This window comes from Triticum urartu, chromosome 7A (genome assembly GCF_056163025.1).
Source record: "Triticum urartu cultivar PI428250 chromosome 7A, HENAU_Tu73, whole genome shotgun sequence".
Lineage (NCBI taxonomy): Eukaryota > Viridiplantae > Streptophyta > Magnoliopsida > Poales > Poaceae > Triticum > Triticum urartu.
The window spans coordinates 128,449,394-128,472,944 of NC_141879.1; the positions used below are offsets into that span (position 1 = coordinate 128,449,394).

General features: G+C 52.2%; 2 protein-coding genes across 3 annotated transcripts; one reads left to right on the forward strand and one right to left on the reverse strand.

The window, feature by feature from the left end:
- The first annotated feature begins 4,599 nt into the window (after positions 1-4,599).
- On the forward strand, positions 4,600-14,758 carry LOC125519706 (pentatricopeptide repeat-containing protein At1g19720). 2 transcript variants are annotated; one of them, XM_048684446.2, is made up of 5 exons: positions 4,600-7,403; positions 7,481-7,735; positions 14,245-14,387; positions 14,488-14,533; positions 14,643-14,758. In XM_048684446.2, the coding sequence occupies exon 1, from the start codon at positions 4,626-4,628 to the stop codon at positions 7,206-7,208; it is 2,583 nt and encodes an 860-aa protein (XP_048540403.2). In that variant the 5' UTR covers positions 4,600-4,625; the 3' UTR covers positions 7,209-7,403; positions 7,481-7,735; positions 14,245-14,387; positions 14,488-14,533; positions 14,643-14,758. The 2 variants fall into 2 exon arrangements, with proteins under 2 accessions (XP_048540403.2, XP_048540397.2); XM_048684440.2 differs by having other exon boundaries at positions 14,245-14,533.
- A 3,785-nt stretch (positions 14,759-18,543) lies between these two features.
- Positions 18,544-22,154, reverse strand: LOC125519707 (uncharacterized). The gene has a single exon (XM_048684447.2). It carries the CDS (start codon positions 21,645-21,647, stop codon positions 20,421-20,423), a length of 1,227 nt encoding a protein of 408 aa, XP_048540404.2. The 5' UTR covers positions 21,648-22,154; the 3' UTR covers positions 18,544-20,420.
- Positions 22,155-23,551: the final 1,397 nt, after the last annotated feature.

A 23,551-nucleotide genomic window follows, 5' to 3' on the forward strand; every position in this document is an offset into this window, starting at 1 on the left:
GCTTAGGCGAAGCCCTGCGACGGTAGAACATCAAGATCGTCACCACGCCATCGTGCTGACGGAACTCTTCCCCGACACTTTGCTGGATCGGAGTCCGGGGATCGTCATCGAGCTGAACGTGTGCTAGAACTCGGAGGTGCCGTAGTTTCGGTGCTTGATCGGTCGGGCCGTGAAGACGTATGACTACATCAACCGCGTTGTCATAACGCTTCTGCTATCGGTCTATGAGGGTACGTAGACAACACTCTCCCCTCTCGTTGCTATGCATCACCATGATCTTGCGTGTGCGTAGGAAATTTTTTGAAATTACTACGTTCCCCAACACATCCGATGAGATCATCGTGGAACATGTGGGAGCCAACATGGGTATCCAGATCCCGCTGTTGGTTATTGACCGGAGAGGCTTCTCGGTCATGTCTGCATGTCTCCCGAACCCGTAGGGTCTACACACTTAAGGTTCGGTGACGCTAGGGTTGTAGAGATATGAGTATGCAGTAACCCAAAAGTTGTTCGGAGTCCCGGATGAGATCCCGGACGTCACGAGGAGTTCCGGAATGGTCCGGAGGTGAAGAATTATATATAGGAAGTGCAGTTTCGGCCATCGGGAGAGTTTGGGGGGTCACCGGTATTGTACCGGGACCACCGGAAGGGTCCCGGGGGTCCACCGGGTGGGGCCACCCATCCCGGAGGGCCCCATGGGCTGAAGTGGGGAGGGGAACCAGCCCCTGGTGGGCTGGTGCGCCCCCCCTTGGGCCCCCCCATGCGCCTAGGGTTGGGTACCCTAGGGGAGGGGGCGCCTCCACTTGCCTTGGGGGGTACTCCACCCCCTTGGCCGCCGCCCCCCCTAGGAGATCCCATCTCCTAGGGCCGGTGCACCCCCCTAGGGGGCCTATATAAAGGGGGGGGAGGGCAGCTACACCTCAAGTCTTGGCGCCTCCCTCTCCCCTGCTACACCTCTCCCTCTCGCAGAAGCTCGGCGAAGCCCTGCTGCGATCACTGCTGCATCCACCACCACGCCGTCGTGCTGCTGGATCTTCATCAACCTCTCCTTCCCCCTTGCTGGATCAAGAAGGAGGACACGTCATCCGCTCCGTACGTGTGTTGAACGCGGAGGTGCCGTCCGTTCGGCACTTGGTCATCAGTGATTTGGATCACGGCGAGTACGACTCCATCATCCCCGTTCTCTTGAACGCTTCCGCTCGCGATCTACAAGGGTATGTAGATGCACTCTCCTCTCGTTGCTAGTTGACTCCATAGATTGATCTTGGTGAAACGTAGGATTTTTTTTTGTTTTCTGCAACGTTCACCAACACCTACCGACTCCGGATTGTGCTGCCACTCGCTCTCCGCTCATCACCCGGAACGACAGTTCCTGGTCCGTCATGGTCCCTTAGCCTCGCGAGGATGAGAACAAGCGGGTATGTTTTGCCCCCCCCCCCCACCTTGTTCGAGGTCTTGGTTTCCCAATCCACTCCTTCCTTCAGGGACTTCTCTACCTCTATGTCCACCAATTCCACATATTGCTCCTAATGCCATTCTACACATTGTGTGTTTTGTCACGGTGTGCGACGCATTTCTTGGTTGTGCGCCGCACTTCGTGCTTTGTGTAAATATTTTTGCGTCAAGCTTTTGTTCAACGCCCCTGAGACATGCGAGTGCGGCAACGCATCCATCAGCAAGATCGGTTTTTTTGGATATCTAGATGTAACCTTCATAGAGACCAACAAGAAAATGACAAGCAAAATGCTTCTACATTACAAACGTGCCCCTGGAGGATCCACATCGGGCGGGGATCACCATGCCTTTCACGCCGACACCTTCGTCCAAGCTTGGTTCTTGGAGGCTGAGGAGCAACCTTGGTCGAGGAAACCAAAGAGGTGGCAGGGTTGAGCAAGAGGGTGGCTCGCCTTGTCAACGACAAGGTGACACTCTATCAGGTTATGCATGCGGCCCTCAGCCATGGCATCCATCCCCTCCACGCCCGGGGACATCCGATGTGGATGTATACTCGAGAGCAAGACCACACCCGGACCATTCGGGGCAACCTCTATGAGGGCAAATCCACGAAGGAGGTTCTCATGTTCTGAGGAAAATTCAGCGACTTCCCAGACTACAAGGATGACATCGCCCACAGTGTGGCCCACTCATATCGCATAGGTAAGTTCCTATGCAGAATTCGTCATGTCTTCGGATAATCTGAGTCGCCCTTTTGAATTGTTTATTTTAAATGCACACCGAACTGGGGCTCTTGATCATCCGCCCTCAACTCTCTGGCTCCTCAGCCTGAAGATGATTCGATGTCGGAGCCGACCCGGATGCTCTCCGCAGACTTGGGCTAGACCGCTCCGCGTGGATGAGAGCACACTCTTCATCTTGTAGAGTCTATTGAAGGTTACCTGTGTGTCTAGTATCATTAATCATTCGCCTTATGGACTTTATACAGTTGGTCGGTTATGGCATGTACAATGGTTCTATCTTAGAAATGCCACATAGGATAAATTATGAGGTGGAGGGGAGAGAAATCATAAGAAAAGGCTTGTCTTCTCTTATTTAAGAAAAGACAAGAGATGATCTCACAATATGTCTCACCACGTTTTTAGGAATAACTAGTTATTGAAGATAAAGCTAAGAGATGATCTATTGTAGGAGAGAATTGACTATTTATTATTAAGTTCGTTGGAATTTGATTATAACTACAAAGTTCATTTTTTTCTTGACAAAACGTTAACCAAGGACTAGAGCGTAAGCGATGATTAGTGCTAGGGGAAAATGAAAAAGATCCCACGTGTACACAGGTCGTATACACATCGATCCCTACACACAGAACACATACTGATCCATCGTTCCAAGACAAAAAAAAACATGGTGCCCAGTGCTAGATGCTATGATCCTATTTTACGTGCAACAATTTTTATTTTTTTTACTTTTGACAATTGACATGCTACGACTATAGTAAACAAAAGATCAAACTGATCGCTGGCCAACAATGCCGACTGGTAGCAAGCGTACACAGCAGCATCTAGATTTGCCAAGTAATCTGGCAGTTGGCGTACGATAGACTGGAAGAAGCATGTTATGTCTCATGAGCAGCGATTTGCATTGCACAGAATGCACAAAGGGGGTGTTTGTTTCCAGAGACTTTTTTGTGTAGGGACTAGAAAAAGTCCCTCTTAAAGACTTTTTTATCAAATGGGAGGGACTTTTTAGGGACTAAACTAAGTATTTGGGACTAAATGAAGAAGACTCTCAAGGAGAGTCTTTTTGGGACTTTTTCAACAATGCCCCTCCATGCATCCATTGGCCCGCCACCCCATGCTGTTGTTTGATTACTTATTTTCTATAAACTAGGGGCAACATGGTCATTTAATAACCTCTAGGAAGGGATTGGGGACTTTTTAGTCTCTGGAAACAAACAAGGAGGGACTTTTTAGGGACTATGGACTTTTTAGTTGTGACTAGAAAAGTCTTAGGACTAGAAAACCAAACCCCACCAAAATAATCAAACGAGCTAGCCTCCTTATTAACGAGCTAGTGATGACAGCAAGCAATAGTTAGTTCCATGACCATGATGCATGCATGCGTAAAGACGAAGTTGTATGGATCCAAATCCTTCAATTAGTGAGCACTTGCTGGACGAATAAACTGCTATGAACTAGTACGTTGCATCCAAACAATAGTAAAATATTCTGACCAAATTAGATTCCTAGATATGGACTATGTTGCATCAAGACTAGCAAAATACTCTAAGCAGACTAGATCATCATGCTAGCATACTGCTACGTATTTGTGAGCGGCTTAGCCGGACTTGTGATTACGAGTACTACAAAGTATATGGAGAGATTAGCATACTATAAGTACTAGACAGGCTTGTGAGCGGCTAGCGGCATATACTGCCTAGTACAATTGAGTATTTACATGGAGATATTAGAAACAGCGTAGAAGAATTGTGAGCGGCTAGCGGGATGTTCGCCTGAACATTAGGATCTGCTGGGGGCCTACTTGCCGGCGGCCAGCGCACCAGACGATGACTTCGTCGCCTAGGGTTGAGGAGGCGGCGGCGCTGCCTGATGAGTTGCGACGGCTAGATATAGACCGAGGCGTGGAGCAATGTCCATAGTTATGGGCCGATCACCAATCTTGTACTTGTACATGTATACGACGTGTGGGATCTTCTTCTTTTTCCCTAGCACTAATCTTCTCTCACAAACTAGTCCCTAGCCATGTTTTGTCAAGAAAAAAATGAACTTTATAGTTATAATCAAAGTCCGACAAACTTAATAATAAATAGTCAATTCTCTTCTATTGGAGACATGTTTTTTGTCATCTCTAAATTACATGCAAGATTTAAGATAAGACTATCTTATCAATCATTGTATATGCACTTATACTATTAGCTATGCTCTAAGCGAAATTATTGCTACTGAATCTAGAGGAGTGAGATAATTTAGCGATTGCCGGTGTTGACTCCACGTGGCGCAATCCCCACAAGGAACCAACGGCTCCGGTGACCGGTCGCGCGCGCCCTCCCTGCAGCGTCTGCATTTGCGAAAAAACAGAATACCCAAAGAGGATAACATGCAAAAACCAAAGCCTCGCAAGAACCGCTCCTTCTCCCTCCCCTCCCCATGGAGCTCGCCCTCCCCCCCTTCCCCTCTCTCCTCCCCAAATCCCACCACCTCCAGCCCCAGCCGCCCTCCCGGCCCCGCCATGGCCGCCTCCAGGAACCGGCCATGGCGCTGGCCCAGGCTCCGCCGCCCTGGCTGGCGCTCTCGCTCGACGAGGCGAGAGACGTCCACGTCCCTCACCAAGCGCGGCCCGTCCAAGAGACAGGAGCTCGCCCGCCCACCCCCTTCGCGCGCGGGGAGCCCCGGTTCGTCTCGGAGACCAAGCTCATCACGTTCCACTCCTCCGCGGGGCGCCTGGGCGCCGCCCGCGAGGTGTTCGACGGAATGGGCCACAGGGACCTGCTCGCCTGGTCGGCGATGATCGGCGCGTACGCCACCAGGGGCATCTTCCACGAGGTGCTCGCGCTCGCGGTGAGCATGATCGGGGAAGGCGTGCTCCCCGACAGGTTCCTGATCACTCGGATTCTGCAGGCGTGCGCCTACGCCGAGGACCAGAGGCTCGGGAGCGTGCTGCACTCCATGGCCATCCGGAGAGGGTTTATGGGCAGGGTGAAGGATGTGCCTGTGGGGAACTCGGTGCTGGTGATGTATGTCAAATGTGGAGAGCTGGGGCGCGCGCGTGCGGTGTTTGACAAGATGAGGCGCCGGGACCTGGGCACGTGGAACTCGATGATCTTTGGGTGCTGCAGGTCTTGCCAGTGGGAGGAAGCGCGGAGGCTTCTTGATGAAATGAGGCGGGAAGGGACAGAGCCAGGGGTTGTCACATGGAACACATTGATTTCGAGCTATGCCAGGTCTGGGGATCTTGATGTGGCCGTGGACCTGCTGGGACAGATGGAAGAGTGTGGAGTAGAACCAGATGTTGTCACATGGACAAGCCTAGTGTCAGGTTTCGTTCATAGCGATAGAGGGGATGAGGCACTCCAGTGTTTTATCCGGATGCGTGTGGCTGGGGTGGAACCAAATGGCATGACAATTGCATGTGCCATCTCAGCTTGTGCGAGTTTGAAGTTATTGAGACAGGGAAGCCAGCTCCATTGCCATGCGATTAAGATTGGGACTGTGAACAACGTCTTGTCAGGGAACTCGTTGGTTGACATGTATGCTAAATGTGGCGAAATAGTCGCAGCATATAGAATATTTAATGAGATACCCGAGAAGGACATCTTCTCCTGGAATTCAATGGTTGCAGGGTATGCGCAAGCGGGGTACTGTGGCAAGGCGTATGAACTCTTCTGCAAGATGGAAAGTTATGGTATCCAGCGCAATGTGATAACCTGGAATACAATGATATCAGGGTACATACGGAATGGGGACGACGAGAGAGCTTTTGAACTATTCCAGACCATGGAAAGTTATGGAGTAAAAAAGGACACAGCTTCCTGGAACATACTCATTGCTGGTTCAGTGCATAATGGATATTTTGATAGAGCCCTAAGAATATTTCGGCAGATGCAATCAGTTCTGATAAAGCCTGACTACATTACAATCCTAAGTATCATCCCAGCATTCGCAAATCTGGTGGCAGCGTGGAAAGTACGGGAGATCCATGCCTGTATTTTTCACCACAACTTAGAAATGGATGGGAAAATCGCAAATGCACTTATTAATGCCTATTCAAAATCTGGTGATCTTGCTGGCGCTTGTGCTGTTTTTGATAGGCACTCATCAAGGAACACTATTTCATGGAATTGCATCATTGTTGCACATTTGCTGCATGGGTCTCCAACTAAAGTAGTGGACTACTTCTTTAAAATGAAGCAACAAGGTGTACTGCCAGATCATACGACTTTGACAGCTGTTATCAGGGCCTATGGTATGGAGGGGATGGTATCTGAAGGGAGAGAAATATTTCTCAATATGGACAAAGACTATAATGTAACCCCAGATTTAGATCATTATGCAGCAATGGTAGACCTTCTTGGACGGTCTGGGAGACTGCAAGAGGCATATGCAGTTATTGATGAAATGCCACTCACACCCAATTTAATACTGTGGGAGTCATTACTAACCTCAGCAAGAATGCATGGAAATGTAAGGCTGGCACTACTGGCGGCTACAGAGATGTCGATGATTGAACCGAATGATCCTAGAATCCAAGTAGTGGTTTCTAGTCTTCAGGATCTTGCTGGACAATCTTTTGATGTGCCAAAGGTGACAGTACACAGCAAGGAAAGAATGTTGGGTGGGGTTGAGAGTTGTTCAACAGAAATCAGAAATATGGTATATTTGTTCTCAACTGGTGATAAGGTTGCCTCGGAGCATGAAGCAGCTGAATTAAAATTGATGATGACTGAAATGGGACCCTCTATGCTTAGCGCTGGTAATGGAACTCTAGAAGTGGAAGAAGAGATGGAAGAAGTTGCGAGAATCCATTGTGAGAAATTAGCAATTATTGTTGGGATTTTGAATTCCCCTCACTTCAGAAGCATACGGATAATCAAAACTGCAAGGATGTGTAACCATTGCCACACCTTCGCTAAGTTAGTTTCGGAGAAGTATGGGCGTCAGATACTGATCAAGGATCCGAAGTATTTGCACAAGTTTGAGAATGGTAATTGCTCTTGTGAAGATTATTGGTAAACTCAACGGGTATAAGTCAGCTGGGCAAATGAGGCTGCCAGGTGGCTAGACTGAAATGTTCCAGATATAGGAATACAGCCAGCTAACTGTATGAACAGTGTTGTCATCATATTTTTAGATCACATACCTCAGCAAGAGGTTGCATTGTATTTGAATTTCATTGACGCTGAATATGGCCTCAACATTAGTATAAAGGTAAGAGGTTGTTGCAACCTTGTTTTTTCACAAATTCTTCGGCGCTTGTTCTGACACAGTCCACCATTCTTGTATAGTTGACACTTGGCACTTGGGGGGTTAGCCTTTCCAGGAATTCTATCTCCGGATAAAACATTATTGCTCTGGTATCATTAAAACAAAGCCATTCAGATGATACATGCTCCCTGCATTAGTGAATTCATTGTAAACGAATTGGTAGCACAGATCACTGCAAGTGGCACAACATACAAGATTAGCTTATAATTCAACCACGTATCGAATGGTTGCATGCCTCTATGCATATGATTAATGGGATTCATCGATGATCTCCAGTAAGTTAATTCTACCAAGCACCATTTTCGTTTCAATGTATAGGACAAATTTCTTCTTCAGTCTTATTTGAATGTATAAGGCGTGCATCAGTTTTAATAATCCTCTTATTTTTGCTCTCAATATTTTCTCACTTAAATGTATAAGAAACTAATAGAAGGATAATATCCTTGATTCTGATGTACCTAATCAATAAAGAGAGAGTACAAATCATATGCTATTATTATAGTTAGGTCATTGGATGGAAATACCTAGTGGGTCTCAGGTGCCAACGGACCTGAACTTTCACTTAGGCTAGTCATAGTGGGAGTAATTTAGCTAGTAACATAGCGCACTTCAAGATTTTTTTGCTTATGTGGCAAGTAATTAATGAGAGGTGGTAACATAATATGTTACTGTAACATAGCGCTTTTCAAGACAAGATGAGTCTACAAAATAATTAATGAAGCCATCTAAGTTACTACTATTATGTTACTTTGCATTATGAAGATAGTAACTTTGTTAGGAGCTAGGGTTCTGCCCGGTCTTGGCCGGAGGCTGTAGGGGAAGGAGGGAGAGGGGCGAGGGCTCGAGCGCGGCGGCCGGCGGCGAGGCGCCGTCCTTGCGCGTGGGGCGGCAGCGGAGGCAGGAGGCGGCTAGGGTTTTAGGGTTCCGGCTCCTCTGGGAGCCGGGCAATAGAAATAGTCTTATTGCTTGATTCTCAAAATAGTCTTACAAGTCGTACATATAACCACGATATGAAATAAAACTAAGATAACTTGAGGGCTAAGTTTGCCCAGTGGGCCCCCTGCGGCCATAGACCTGGCCGGTCATAACATCTCTTCCCGCCTGCGCAAACAGCTCGTCCTCGAGCTGAAAGTCGAGGTAGTGCTGGCGGAACTCCTCGCGCTGCTCCCAAGTAGCGTCCTCCTCTGGTAGTCCAGTCCACTGAATCAACACGTACCAGGAGCCCCGTTGCAGCTGAGCCTTCAACGCCTTCTCTGGCTCAGGAAGGAGACGCCCGTCCGTGATCGGTGGAAGTGCCGGTGGTGCCGCGGGTGGCTCGCCGCGGAATGGCTTGAGCAGCCCGACATGGAAGACATCATGGATCCGCGCGCCGGCCGGAAGCTGAAGACGGTAAGCCACTTTTTGAATGCGTTCCAGGATAGCAAAGGGACTGGCATAGCGAGGACCGAGCTTCTTCCTCGCGCGTGGGTCCAAGGACTGCGTAGAGCGATGAAGTAGACGCAGCCAGACCCAATCACCCACCGCGAACTCCGCCTCGCGATGGTGGCCATCATAGTAATGTTTGGCCAACTGCTGTGCCTGTAGGAGCCGTTGCCGGACTTCCGCGAGCATCTCATCGCGGCTCCTCAGAAGAGCCCCGGCCGCCTCGGTCTGTGCCAAGGCCGGATCAACCGGAAGGATCGGCGGGGGTGGCCGGCCATACACCACCTCAAAGGGCGTACTACGGAGGGCGGAGTGATAAGAGGTGTTGTAGCAGTACTCCGCCCACGAGAGCCAGTCCACCCATGCGCGAGGTCGATCACCTGTAACACAACGTAAATACATGGCAATCACCTTGTTAACGATCTCAGACTGGCCGTCCGTCTGAGGGTGGAAGGCGGTGCTCAGGCGTAGCTTCACGCCCGCCAGCCGGAAAAGGTCGCGCCACACGTGTCCCGTGAACACGGGGTCCCGATCACTGACGATCGAAGAAGGGAACCCGTGGAGACGGACAATGCCATCGAAGAAGGCCCGCGCGACAGACGCCGCTGAATAGGGATGTCCAAGTGCGATGAAGTGAGCATACTTGGAGAAGCGGTCGACCACCGTGAGAATGACGGACTTGCCGCCCACCTTGGGAAGGCCCTCGATGAAGTCCATGGAGATGTCCGCCCAAACCTGAGATGGGACCTCCAAGGGCTGAAGCATGCCAGCCGGCCGTAGAGTCTCCGTTTTGTTGCGCTGGCACGTCACACAAGACCGTACCCAGTCACGGACCAGGGCACGATCACCGGGAATGTAGAAGTCGGCGTGGAGACGATGGAGTGTCTTCTACACCCCCTCATGGCCCGCCGAGTGGGCGAGGCGCAGCACCTGCTGGCGAAGATCGTCGTGCGCCGGAACGAAGACCCTGTGCCCATGGAGGAGCAGGCCATCGGCGAGGCGCCACGGCTCCTCCAGCTCTCCCGCCGCTAGCTGCTGCTGCAGGAGGAGGGAGTCGGTCGCGACAGCGGTCGCCCGTCGGATGTTGGCGTAGAGGGCGAAGGAGGGCCCGATGATGATGCAGAAGGCCGCCCCCTCCGCCGCACCGTCGTCCACATCGGCGTCACGCCGAGACAGGGCGTCGGCGACGGTGTTAAGGCGACCCGGCCGGTACTCGACGGTGAAGTCAAAGCCAAAGAGTTTACTGATCCACTGGTGCTGGGGTACCGTCGAGAGCCTCTGATCCAGCATGAACTTGAGGCTGTAATGGTCCGTGCGGATCCAGAAGGAACGACCCCAAAGATAGGGCCGCCAATGGCGTACTGCCTGCACCAACCCAATGAGCTCATGCTCATACGCCGCCAGCTTAAGATGGCGTGCGGCAAAGGGGCGGCTGAAGAAAGCGAGGGGTCCATCGCCTTGATGAAGGACCGCACCGAACCCCGCACCGGAGGCGTCACAGTCGACGGTGAATGGGAGGTCGAAATCCGGCATCTGCAGGACCGGTCCCGTCGTGAGGGCCCCCTTGAGGGCCTCGAACGCTGTAGTGGCCTCCTCATCCCAAGAGAAGGCGTCGCGACGGAGAAGACGCGTGAGCGGGTCCGCAATTAGGCCAAATTCCCGAATGAACTTCCGGTAGTACCCCGCGAGGCCAAGGAACCCGCGAAGAGCCCGCTGAGACTGCGGAATCGGCCAGGCGGCGACGGCCGCCACCTTGTCGGCGTCCATGGCCACTCCCTCGGCCGAGATGACGTGGCCGAGGTAAGCGACAGAAGGCATCCCGAACAAGCACTTCGAGCGCTTAAGATGAAGATGATGCGCCCCAAGCTCGTTGAAGACGATAGCCACATGCTGGAGGTGCTCTGCCCACGAGGCACTGTAGATAAGAATGTCATCAAAGAAAACGAGCACAAACCGACGCAAGTAGGGTCGTAGGACATCATTCATCAAGGCCTGAAAGGTCGTCGGGGCGTTGGAGAGGCCAAAGGGCATCACTAAGAACTCAAAGTGGCCATAGTGAGTCCGAAACGCCGTCTTGGCGATGTCATCCGGGTGCATGCGCACCTGATGATACCCGGACCGGAGATCCAACTTGGTGAAGAAGCGCGCCCCGTGCAACTCGTCGAGAAGCTCATCGACAACCGGAATACGAAACTTGTCCTTCAATGTGAGAGCATTAAGGGTGCGGTAGTCGATGCAGAAACGCCACCTGCCATCCGACTTACGAACAAGGAGGACCGGCGCTGTGAATGGTGACGTGGAGATGCGGATGATGCTGGCGGCAAGCATGAGTGCACACTGCCGCTCCAACTCGTCCTTCTGCAGCTGCGGATACCGGTAAGGCCGTACGGCCACAGGGGCCGATCCCGGAAGGAGGTGAATACGGTGGTCGTAGATCCGGGCCGGTGGCAGGCCCTGTGGCTCCTCAAAGAGATCCCGGTGCTGCTGCAGGAGGTCGTCCAAGAGCGGATGCTCGGCCTCGGCGGCCGTCGCGACCAGCTGAAGAGGGGGTGCGGGTGCGGCCCCCCCAATGCCGTCCCACCGAATGCGACGACCCAAACGCCAGAAGGTCATCGTCAGCGCGTCGAAGTCCTAGGGAATGGGACCCAACGTGCGCAAGAAGTCGACGCCGAGGATGAAGTTGAAGCAACCCAAATCGATGCCGGCGCAGGTGATGGTGAAGTGCTCGTCACCGATAGTGATGGGCACATCGCGGGCGAGCCCGTGGCAGCGTAGACGGTCGCCATTAGCGACAGTGACCCGCAACTGCTCCCCTCCGGTCGGCTGTAGTGCAAGGCGCCGCATGGTGGCCTCCGGCAGGAAATTATGCGTGGAACCTGTGTCCAGGAGGGCCACCAGGCGCTCGCCATGGATCATGACCGTACGAGCATCGTCCGTTCATCACGGTTGCCGGCCAGCGCGTGAAGTGACACCACGAGGGCGGTAGCCGGGGCAGGTGCGGGTGCCGCTGCGGGCTCCGCAAGGGCTTGGGCGCCGAGGTCAACCTCCGGGGTGTCATCCTCGGTCTGGTCCGTCGTCTCCAAGTAGAAGAGGCGCGGGCAGACATGGCCCGGCGCATAGGGCGCATCGCAGTTGAAGCATAGGCCCAAGCGCCGGCGTTCCAGCTGCTCCGCCTGAGTAAGGCGCCTGAACGGCCGCGTCGGTGTTGGGGTGGCTGCCGGGGCGGCGGTAGAGGACGCCGGTGCTGTCGGAGGCGGTTGGGGGGGCTGGCGGCCCCCACGTGGCGCGGATGGCCGCGTCAAAGCCTGGGCATGCTGCTCGAACGCCCGAGCATAGTACATGGCCGTCTGGAGGTCTTGTGGCCTATTCATCTCGACGTCCACGCGGATGTGGTCGGGAAGGCCGCCGACGAAGAGCTCCACCCGCTGTAAGGCCGTCACACCAGGCGCGTGGCATGCTAGTGCCTGGAAGCGGTCGGCGAAATCCTACACCGTGGAGGTGAAAGGCAGGCGGCCCAACTCGGCCAAGCGGCTCCCGCGTACCGGTGGTCCGAACCGAAGAAGACATAGCTCGCGGAAGCGATCCCACGGTGGCATGCCGCCCTCGTCCTGTTCGAGGGCGTAGTACCATGTCTGGGCGGCCCCGCGGAGATGGTAGGAAGCCAGCCAAGTGCGCTCCGACGCGGGCGTGCGCTGTCCACGGAAGAACTGGTCACATTGGTTGAGCCAGTTAAGCGGGTCGTCCGAACCGTCGTACGTGGCGAAGTCGATCTTTGCGAACCGGGGCGGCTGCTGGTGTGGCGCGCCCTAGCCCACTGCCTCGGTGGTACGGAGGGCTGATGACGGAGCTAGGTACAGGGTGGAAGGGCCGGCGTAGTCCCCTGTGGCGCCCGACGCCTCGGGCTGCAACTGGAACCCTGACGGCGGCCGGGCCTTCGTGGAAGCCGACGGCGGCCCGTGGAGCCAGCCAGGAAGTGGCGACGGTGACGAAGGGAAACGGACCTCTTGGATCGGAAGGCCGCTCGGCGAGGACCGGCCCAGGCTAGGGTTGGGCGGGGGCGGCGGTGGAACCTGCACCGTTGCCGTCGGGAGGGACGGCACGGGCGGCGGGGCCCAGGTCGGCCACTGCGGTCCCTGGGTAGTGGCGGGCGGCGCGGTTGGCGCCGCGAACGGCGTCGGCCACTGCGGCCAAGGCGGCGTCGAAGCCGCCGGTGGGGGAAGCGCCGGGTAGCCGCCGGTGGTGGCCGCCGGTACTGAGTACCACGGCAGCGCCTGTTGGCCCGCGGACGCGGCCAGATGAAGCGGTGGAGGCGGCCCGTACGGGCTCGCCAAGTAGAGGCGGATGCCCTGGACCGCGACGACCAGGTCGTTGAGCATGCCGGCCATGGCCTCCGGTGTGAACTGCGGCGGCGCTAGGGGAGGCGACGGCGGTGGTTGCTGGAGGGGGGTTTGCGGCTGGCCCTGGCCCAGCGTGGTGCCGGGTGCGGGGGAGATCGGCGCCGATAGGGAGGCCGTGGTGCCCGGCGACGCAGCGGCGACGTTGGTGGAATCGGTGGCAGCGGTGGTGGGGGAGGCGTTAGGCAGCGGCGGCTGCGGTGGTGGCGGGTTTGGAGGCGGTGAAGACATGGTCGAAACCCGGGTACCTGATACCAAGGTGTTAGGAGCTAGGGTTCTGCCCGGTCTTGGCCGGAGGCTGTAGGGGAAGGAGGGAGAGGCGCCGTCCTTGCGCGTGGGGCGGCAGCGGAGGCAGGAGGCGGCTAGGGTTTTAGGGTTCCGGCTCCTCTGGGAGCTGGGCAATAGAAATAGTCTTATTGCTTGATTCTCAAAATAGTCTTACAAGTCGTATATATAACCACGATATGAAATAAAACTAAGATAACTTGAGGGCTAAGTTTGCCCAGTGGGCCCCTTGCGGCCATAGACCTGGCCGGTCATAACAAACTTAGGCTAGTGTCATATGCATGACACTAGTCTAAGTTACTCCCCACTATGACCAGCCTTAGTTATCTGCTTACGCATTTAAGGGGACAGGATGTCAGAAAGGAAGCTTGGAAAGTGGGCCTCTATATTTTCAGAATCATGTGAATCTACGTATCTCATGAGTAAATCTAATCGAGAATTATTGAATCTCTGGATGGTTTCCATCACATGCATAAGTGGTATTTGGCTTCCATTTGGAAGTTACATTAAGTTTGAAGTCTCAGGGAACAACTTGTCATGTTTAAAATTAATGCTAGCTATTTTGATATTATTTTTCTATGGCAATACCAGATATGCTCTTCCGGTTAAGAAAAATACCAGAGATGTTCCTATCTGATTCACCCATTTCTATGTGAATACTAATTTCATATTATTATTTGCAGGCTCAGAAGCAATATGACCTTGAATAATGATTGGCCTCACTAGAGAAGCTTTCATTAAGCACTAGGGCACTGCTGCTGGAAATGGAAACAATGTACAAATTTGTTTGCCCTACCATAAACCTTACTGATACTGAATTAGTAAGGTACTGCAGCTATTGGCTATATTTGTTGGTCTATCAAATATAGAATCTATACTTGGTGCTGCCCCTCATTTCCCCCTCTTTTGATCACCCAATTCAGCAGAAATTCTTTATGGTGTATCCTGCCAAACTGACCTAATAAATTCAAGGTAAGGACTGTACTTACATATGTTGCAGCGTTTGTAAATTCAAGAAAAGAGAAACATGCACCTGCTGATACGAGAATTATAATTGAGAGTTATTTATAAATTCTTGCAGAATCTTTGTTCCATTGAATCATCTCAGGCGCTTATTCATGTCGCTTTGTTTTCAAGCTATGCTGTACAGCTCTTTGTGTTGTATCAATGATCAGAGAAATAACTTGGTCTCAAGCTCAGAGCAATGTCCTTGTTTAGAAGAAGTGAATATCAAAATATGGCCATCTCTTTCACATGGCGCCTTTTCCATTTTGCTTTCTCAATTGTCAATTTAGTGAACCGAAGGGTAAGCAGGAAAATTATTCAATTTTGACTTTGCATTTCACCGAAGTGGTACTTTTGTGTGTGTGATTGGGGGAGTCTGTCAGGAACCAAGTCTGAGTATCGATCACAAATAAGACAATTTTTCAGATCTGTACGGGTGCCCCTCTCCTCTTTAGGTTTACACAAAAATTGCACACATGTACTGTATGAAACTTCATGTATATTGGACGTGAAGTTTCTGCACACGAGCACATATGTGCCCTTTATCTGGGCGGTTGAATAGAGCATCAGGGTGTGCTGCATTTAATTCTGGGCGAGATACGGGTCCGCTCATAATGATAGAAATGTTCATATACGTACGGCGTGACTTCTGGACTGTGGGTCAGGATTGCAACAGATGGACAATCACTGTGGATGGTTGGAAGCAGGGCCGTGGCTCATGATGTCATGTCCCTTCCCGATCCTTGGATCAGGAAACACGCTTTCCGGCTACTGGGACAGAACCGTAGTAAATGTGGGTGGCTGGGTGGTGTCGTCTCCTACCTCAGGCGGCTGGATTCTTCCATTAGCAAGAGCGGTCGTCACGGTGGAGCACCTTCAGCGGGAACAAGACCGCCGCTGCCGGTGAAGATGAAGTTCTTGATGCAGCCAATTAGAAGGTGCGAATCTGAACCATTGGTATGTACTGCCATTTGAGTTGTGTTTCCATTCAGTAAGATTGATCTTCCATTACCTCATGTTGCTAAGCAGATTCACCTTGCTAGAGGAGGTTAACAATAGCGACATCCCGATGGAGCCGCTTCATTACCAAGTTGCCCCACTGGTTCTTGAGCAGCAGCTCGCGTCGATGCAGGCAGTGAGCGTCAACGGCCAGATCTGCGACGCAGGCGGCGGCAGATGCTGAAAGGGAAGGCTCACCGCAGGCATCCGGGCAGTTGATAGGCCAGATGAACACTAAAGCTCCTGGATGGACCTGAAGGTATGTCAGAATTCAGTCGTACAATCTGAATTTCATCATACAACTCTGAAAGTAAGGAGTCCTGGAACTTGTCACCAATTTATAAGCTCGTGCACAGATTAGTCATGTATAGGTAGTGTCACATTTTAGTCCAGTAGTTCATCTGCGCAAAAAATCAATGATTTTGGTAGTGTGACAGATCAGTGTGCTGTGCTCTTTACTGACAAATTAGCAAATTAGTTGTGTGCTCTTTATCATGGAGGCAGTGTGCTTTTCAAGTTTTAACTGTCAAATTAGCAAATTAGTTGTGTGCTCTTTATCATGCAGGTAGTGTGCTTTTTACTGATTAATTAGCAAATTGTGCACAGATTAGTCATGGAGGTAGTGGGCCATTTTAGTCCAGTACTACATCAGCATGAAAAATCAAATGATTTTGTCACTACCTTATACTCCCTCCGTTCCTAAATATAAGTCTTTATAGAGATTCCAGCATCGACTACATACGGAGCAAAATGAGTGAATCTACCCTCTAAATGCATCTACATACATCCATATGTGGTCCATAGTGAAGTCTCTACAAAGACTTATATTTAGAAACGGAGGGAGTATATTGTAAAACTGTAGCAAATTAGTTGTCATCATACTTATAACCAGTGTGGGAATTTGAATGCCTACGTTGCCTTAGAAATAACTGCTGCTGCCGGTGATGGAATTTAATGCAGCCGATCAGAAGGTAAGAAGCACCTATGAATCTGGATCAGCGGAAACTGGTGGGGGAACGCTCCGTCCTTATTTGCTTCACTGTTTTGTTCTTGTGTTTTACCAGGTTCCTTTGGTCGACCATTTGGACAAAAGTCAACCGTCCATGCATCTGCTGGCTATCGGGATAGCGGTGTCTTTCCGGCTCAGGGCAGCAGAAGAACTACCGGTGGAATTCGTGAGGAACAGGCAGGCGTGGATGGAAGACGGGAGAGCTTGCCCCAGTTATCTGAGCTGTCGACCGGCAAATTGAACCCGCAACGCAAGCACTGGGCTGTTAAAAAAGGTACGTTCCAAAAACTATGTGTCTTGCATTTTGGAAGTTGCTGGATTGGATGTAATCTAGGCTGGGTGGATGTGTGAGAGTACTCTTGGATTTGCTAGCCGGTAGAAGTGCTATGTCGCTGATAGTGCACTGTTATTAATCTGTGCACCTATAGAACTTCAGGAAATGTACATACTGATTCAGGGATGCTGATATGATATGGTTTACTAGGAAAACACTTGCACCTACCCACACGTCAATCTTTCCCTAATAATAAAACGATTATCGCTTCTGCCTGTCTGCTCACCGTCGTCGCACTTTTGCTAAAAAGTCCCTGTGGTTTTTGATTATTCAACCCGCAGTCCCTCTTTTAGTGAAGGTCTGAAAAATGGTTCGTTAAAAAAAAAGAACTGCGTATTATCCAGACGCCGGCGCTTTCCCTTCCAGCCATGGAGGAGCAGGAGAAGTTGAGGGGCGGGTGGAGCAGCAGAAGTTGATGGGCGGCGCGGCGGAGCAGCAGAAGTTGATGGGTGGCGCGGCGGAGCAGGAGAAGTTGAGGGGCGGCGCGTTGACAGCGGCGACAACTTCGGGTGGGCTCATGGGCGAGCGTGCTGCAGGAAAAATTAGGGCCCCGCCGGCGATGAGCTTGCTGGAGCCGATGAAGGGACCCGCGCGCGTTGGCCGGCCTTGCTTTGGCGGCGGAGCTCGGGGGCGTGACGGCTGCTGCACGTGGCGGAGCTGCTGCTCCTGCTTTTTCGCTGCGTCGGCCGACCTTCAGTGGCGGCGGCGCCGGCCTTGCTCTGGCGACTGAGCTCGAGGGCGTTCCGGCTGCTGCACGTGGCGGAGCTGCTGCTCCTGTTGTTCCGCCGCCGTCGGCCGGCCTTCAGTGGCGGCGGCTCGAGCTCCTGGGCATGGCCAGTGGCTTCTCCAGTTGCTGGGCGCGGCGGCCGAAGCAGCACGCACCAGTTCTTCCTGCAGCCTTGTCGCCCACGTTCCCAAAAACCACCGTCCGCCATGGACGATGAACCCAGTGCTCTCGAGTCCCTCGGCTTGCTCCCGCGGCACCAACATGCTCCTGATCTAGAAGAATTGCCGACGCGTCCAGGGTGGGACTGCTCTCCAATACGGACTCCAAGGTCATTCTTGGACTGAAAGAATTCCAGGTGTTTATTTAGCTGAACTGAATCCCGAGATTTGGACATGCTGTTTTAAGTGATGCTATTAGAAACGGCTAGAAAAAGATAAATTAGTAGTAACTGGAAAAATGAATACCTGCGGAAGGTCTACAATAGCTGATTGTACTCATTGTAGAAAAAGCATTTAACCTCTTTAATTTATTACTTGATCCTGGAGCTATGGTGCAGATAGTGGCCATGGTGGATGGATGGTATGAGGTGATCTGGGTGCTGCATTTGATGGCCATGATCTGTTTGCTTGTGGCATCTGAAGGTTGGGAAACTATAATTTAAATGTATCTGAAGACATGGTCAGCACGTTTAGGCACTTATGAATTCGAAAATGTTAATTGTTTGTTGTGCACTGAAGTTTTTTTGTTGATATTGATTTCGGCTCTGTGAATAGACATAGGTACGGGCATATATAGTGTAGAGAAGTTAAACACACTCTGCCCTAAATAAAAGCTAAAACATGTGTGACTGATCGGTGAAATCTGTGAGCCCAGCTAGGCTTGGGACTGATCAGTAGCGAATAAACTTCGCATGCGATGACCCGGTCTACACTAGCAAATTAAAAAAACCAAAACTTATGAAAAGAAAAATGAAACAGCAACCAGAAAAAAAAAACAAGGTAAAAAACCGAGAAGAGAAACCAGCAATAACCAGAAAAGGAAAAAGGAAATGGACATGGCAGCCAGCAATTGTGCTCACGAGGGGCGATATATATAGTTTTTTCTCACGTTTCTACCATAACAATTAGGGCAGTAATCTGCGCCGGTGCGCCGGCCCAATTGTTGGGCCGGTCATATCTGGAACGTTAGATTGTTTTTTGCACACCGTCAGATCAGTCTTTGAATCGTTTTTTTCTCAATAGAAAATCGCGTCCAATCCAAAAACAGCTATTCGTGCTGGACACCCTGCCATGGACTCTCCGAGGGCTGACCTTGAAGCATCACCAGCTCACCGCCGGTCGCCGTCCTCGCCCCCCCGGTCACCGGTCGCCGTCCACATCACCGTCGGTCGCCGTCCTCGCTGCTGGCCGCCGTCCATCTTAGTCGTCGCCGTCGTAGCACCGCCATGCCGTCGACTGGAGCTCCTGGTGTTGCCGGGAGCCACCATGCCATGGTTGAAGCTTTTCCATGGTTGAAGCTTTTTCACACAACGGTTGGAGCTTTTTTTCATGCACGATTCCAGCTTTTGCGCTTGCGTCATGGCCGCTCCCAAATTCCATCACTTTTGATGGGGTAGTAGCAAAAACAAAAGAAGGTGGTAGCAAAATACAAAGACCATGGTAGCAAAACTTAAAGTGGTTCTAGCAAAAAATAAGATGGATCCAACAAAAAGTCAAAAATAGGGTGGTAGCAAAAACTAAGACGGCAGAAGCAAATTTCAAAGACCAATGTAACAAAAGGCTAGAGTGGTTCCAGCAAAAAAGATGGATCCAACAAAAAGTCAAAAACAGGGTGGTAGCAGAAATTAAGACGGCAGAAGCAAACTTCAAAGACCATGGTAACAAAAAGCAAGAATGGTTCCAGCAAAAAAGATGGATCCAACAAAAAGTCAAAAACAGGGTGGTAGCTAAAATTAAGACGGCAGAAGCAAATTTCAAAGACCATGGTAACAAAAGGCTAGAGTGGTTCTAGCAAAAAAGATGGATCTAATTAAGCAGAAAAATATCAAAAGGCGGTCTGCAACGGTAGTAGCAAAAAACAAAATGATGGTAGCAAAGTTTTGGACTGGTTGCAGCAAAAGGCACTCAAATAAGATGGATCCTAGCAAAAAATACTGCTGATTCCAGCAAAACAAGAAGCCAGATGTAGCAAAAAAATACCACCGATTGAAGCTCCCGCCGACACCGATTCCAGCATCTCGTCCGCTCGTGCACAACATACTCGTCGTTCCCGCACGGGTGGAGCACGACGACGCTCGCCAGAGCGGCATGGCGACAGGTCGAGGGCGAGGCGCTCGCCGGAGCAGCGTGGGGCAGGTCAAAAGGCTGGAGAAATGTGGAGGTAGGTAGATGCAACCCCTCGTCAGAGCAGCACATGGCAGGTGGAGGCGAGGAGGGCGCCGGATCAGCGCAGCGCGAGGTGGATGCGGCCGCTCGCCGGAAATGCGTGGGGCAGATGGAGGCGGACGTCGTCGGAGCAGAGCAGGTCCTGTTTGATTTCGAGGAAAATTGAATGAAAGGGATAAGGGAGGAGGAAGATGGATGCGGTTTGCTGGACCCATAAATGACGCGTGGGGAGTGGACGTGGCTGGCTCATAGGATCCAACGTGGCGCATGAGCCGGCCGAAAGTTCGGCCGGCGCACCGGGTGGGAACGTTTCCCTAACAATTAACCAGATTGACGTAGAAAAAAATAGGCGACATAAAAATATACAGCAAATCTGTTTCTCATGTTGCCACTACTGTCTTTTAGTTTTCGCCATCTTCCCACTCGATCCCAGCATCGCCATCTTCCCACTCGATCCCAGCTTCTTCCTCCACGTCTTGATCGTCCTCGTGTTTGACATTTGTGCCCAGCTGCTGTTCCTCCTCGTGTTTGACATTCGCGCCCAGCTGCTGCTGTTTCAGAAGGGCTTCATAATAAGCCTTGGCGTATTCCTGTTCCAGCAGTATACGCTGTTTTTCTTCTTCTTCGTTCGAGTTCATCTTTTTATCGTCCTCGCCTTCTTCCGACTTTCCTTCCAATCTTGCCTTCCCACCGGTCTGATCCATGCCTAGTTTTACCATCCATGGAGGAAAGACCTTCGGTGCTGAATCACTGACCGTGCCAGACTGATCTGCATCGTGCAATAGCACTCCAAGTTCAACCTCCGGGTCCTGGCGACATGGAGCTGCAGCCGCTGCAGCGACATTGTTTTCTTTCTGCCATGACCGCAGGCTCATGAACTCTGGAGCAGGCAGGCCCTCCACCCTCTGGATCTGCGCCTGCAACGGCTCCAGCTGCTCCTCCATCCTCCGCTGCATGTCCTGCAACTTCTCAAGCCGCCTACGCTTCCGTGCGCGGCTGCCATCGTCGCCACCGTCCCCGGCCTCGTCGGTCGCGATCGTGGCAGCCTTCTCCACAACCAGCTCGCCGCTGCAGTGCTCGCAGCGGAAGCTCTGGAAGTCCTCGGCGAGGAGCCTGAGGGCGTCGAGCGCCGAGTACCGCCTCCCGCAGTCGGGGCACAGGTAGTGCTGGACCGTGGCCCTGCTGTCCGCCGTCAGCTCGTCCCGGATCTTCTTCCTCATGCGGTGCAGCCGGTACCGGACGGCGTCGCAGGCCTGCGCGTAGTCCAGGCAGCAGTAGGACTTGACGTGCAGCTTCACCCTCTCCTTCTCGTCGCCCTCCTCGGCGACACCAGCGGCGGCGGCTGGCTTGGCCGGCGCCGGCTCCTTGCGGTGGTCCCTCAACACTATCTTGTCCTCCTCGAGGTAGCGGAGCACGCGGCGGAGCGGCTTGGGCTGCATCCTTAGAGACGCGGCGAGGTCGTTCTCGCGGACCCACTGCCCATCCCGTCTGGTGAGGGCGTCCAGGACGACGACGGCCGTGCCCTGCGCGTGCTGCTGGCCGCCGCCGGCGGGGGCGGGGAGATCGTCGTAGAAAGCACGCGCGGCTAGCCTCACCAGCCGGTTGAAGGGGACTACAGAGGTCGTCATCTCGGCTGCGGCGGCGGCGGCAGGAAGTCTCGTGGTAGATCGATCGCTTTAGGTGAAAGCTGGGGCTGGGGAGATTATTTATAGATGTGGCCGGGCGCCTGAGTCGGTTGGATTGGGATCCGGTTTGGAAACGGCGTGGACTCCGAGTCCGGGTGCAAACCTGCTGCTAGCTACTGCGTACCGGTGTATCGTTGGCGGCGTTCTCGTCCCTGACTAAGCGATCTAGGTCTGCGGCCGCCGCCCGCCGCCACTTCGGCGGCGGCGACGCCGCAGCTCTGTCCGACCTCTCCGCCATGCGGTAGCTGTGTCGTCTTCTATTCCAGCCGTCCTGCTCGTCAGTTCGTCTGTACTTTGTCTGATCCCTACGTGAAATTGCTTCGCGGCAGGTGTCGTCGCCTTTCCAGCCGGGTTTGCTTAGGCAGGTCGGCTGCATGCTCTTCCGCTAGGATTGATGCTGGTCTTTGCACTGATTGCTTACTTGAGACCTGATCTGTACGTGCAAGTGCAAGCGTGATCTGTACGTGCAAGTATAGGTTTTGATCGGATCTGTTTTCTTCGTCCCCTAGCAATAAGCTAGGGTTTGCTGTCCTCCGGTGGCTACTGTCGACCGTGCGTTTTTTCTCGTCGTCCCGATGGACGGGAGCAATGAAATTGGTCAGCTGGAACTGTCGGGGTATTCTTGGTGCCCCGACGATTCGTTCACTTCTGGATATACAGAGGCGACATGAACCAGATGCATTTTTTTCTGTCTGAGACTCATTTGGATGAATCAAGGGCAGAAAGTTTAATGAAAAAATTACGTATGGATCACGGGATTGTGGTTCCTAGTCTAGATGGAAAAAAGGGTGATTTGCTACTAGTTTGGAAGAAGAAGGTGAGGATCTACTCCCGGGCTGCTACCTTGGATTTCATCGATGTCTCTGTGGAAGAGGATAATGGAGACATGTGGAGGTTAACTGGAATATACGGTGAACCAAGTTGGGATAACAAAAACCGTACGTATCAATTACTACGGGATCTTCATGCCCAATCCAGGTTGCCGTGGATAGTAATTGGCGACTTTAACGAGATTCTATTCTCATCAGAGAAAGATGGTGGGGCCCCTCGACATCAATCCCGTCTACAAGCTTTTCAGGACGCCTTGTCTGACTGCTCCCTTGAAGACTTGGGTTATGAGGGAGACATATTCACGTGGTTCCGTGGAGGGTTGCGGGAAAGACTCGATCGGGCAGTGACGAATGCTGGATGGATGCAGCTCCATCCTTTGGCTGGTCTTTGCAACCTGGAATTAGGAAAATCAGATCACCAACCGATCTGCCTGGATACATATCACCTAGCTGGAATTGCAGAACAACGACCTTCCTATGGGAGGAAATTTGAGGCGAGGTGGCTGGCAGAGGAGACTGTTGAGGAAGTAGTGAAAACAGCATGGCGCAAGGCTGCTCAGCGGGGAATTGGACCAGATATAGGGACAAAGCTAACAGTGGTGCACCAAGACACTAGTAGAAAAATGGTCAAACGTGAAGCACATTAGTGCCGGTTTGAATTAGAGCCGGCACTAATGTGTACATTAGTGCCGGTTCGTGGCGGCGATCAATAGTACCGGTTCGTGGCGAACCTTTAGTACCGGTTCATGCCACGAGCCGGTACTAAAGAGGCTGTGTCAGCCTGCGGTCAGGCTATGGCCCCACCATCACCATTTAGTGCCGGTTCGTACCACGAACCGGTACTAATGAGGTTATGGCAAGCTGTTTTTAGTCCCACCTCGCGAAGAGAGAGGGACTAGAAGCGGTTTATAAGCCCTGAGTGTAGAGACGATGAAGAAGAGGCTCAATGCTGACGTTGCTTAGCTTCAAGCCTTCAGGAATATATGGTAGACTACACGGAGCTATGCGCAGTGCAGT

Bases quoted from the DNA above. Each gene is read 5' to 3' on its own strand.
- LOC125519706 (XM_048684440.2), top strand. From the start codon at position 4,626: ATGGAGCTCGCCCTCCCCCCCTTCCCCTCTCTCCTCCCCAAATCCCAC.
- LOC125519707 (XM_048684447.2), bottom strand. From the start codon at position 21,647: ATGACGACCTCTGTAGTCCCCTTCAACCGGCTGGTGAGGCTAGCCGCG.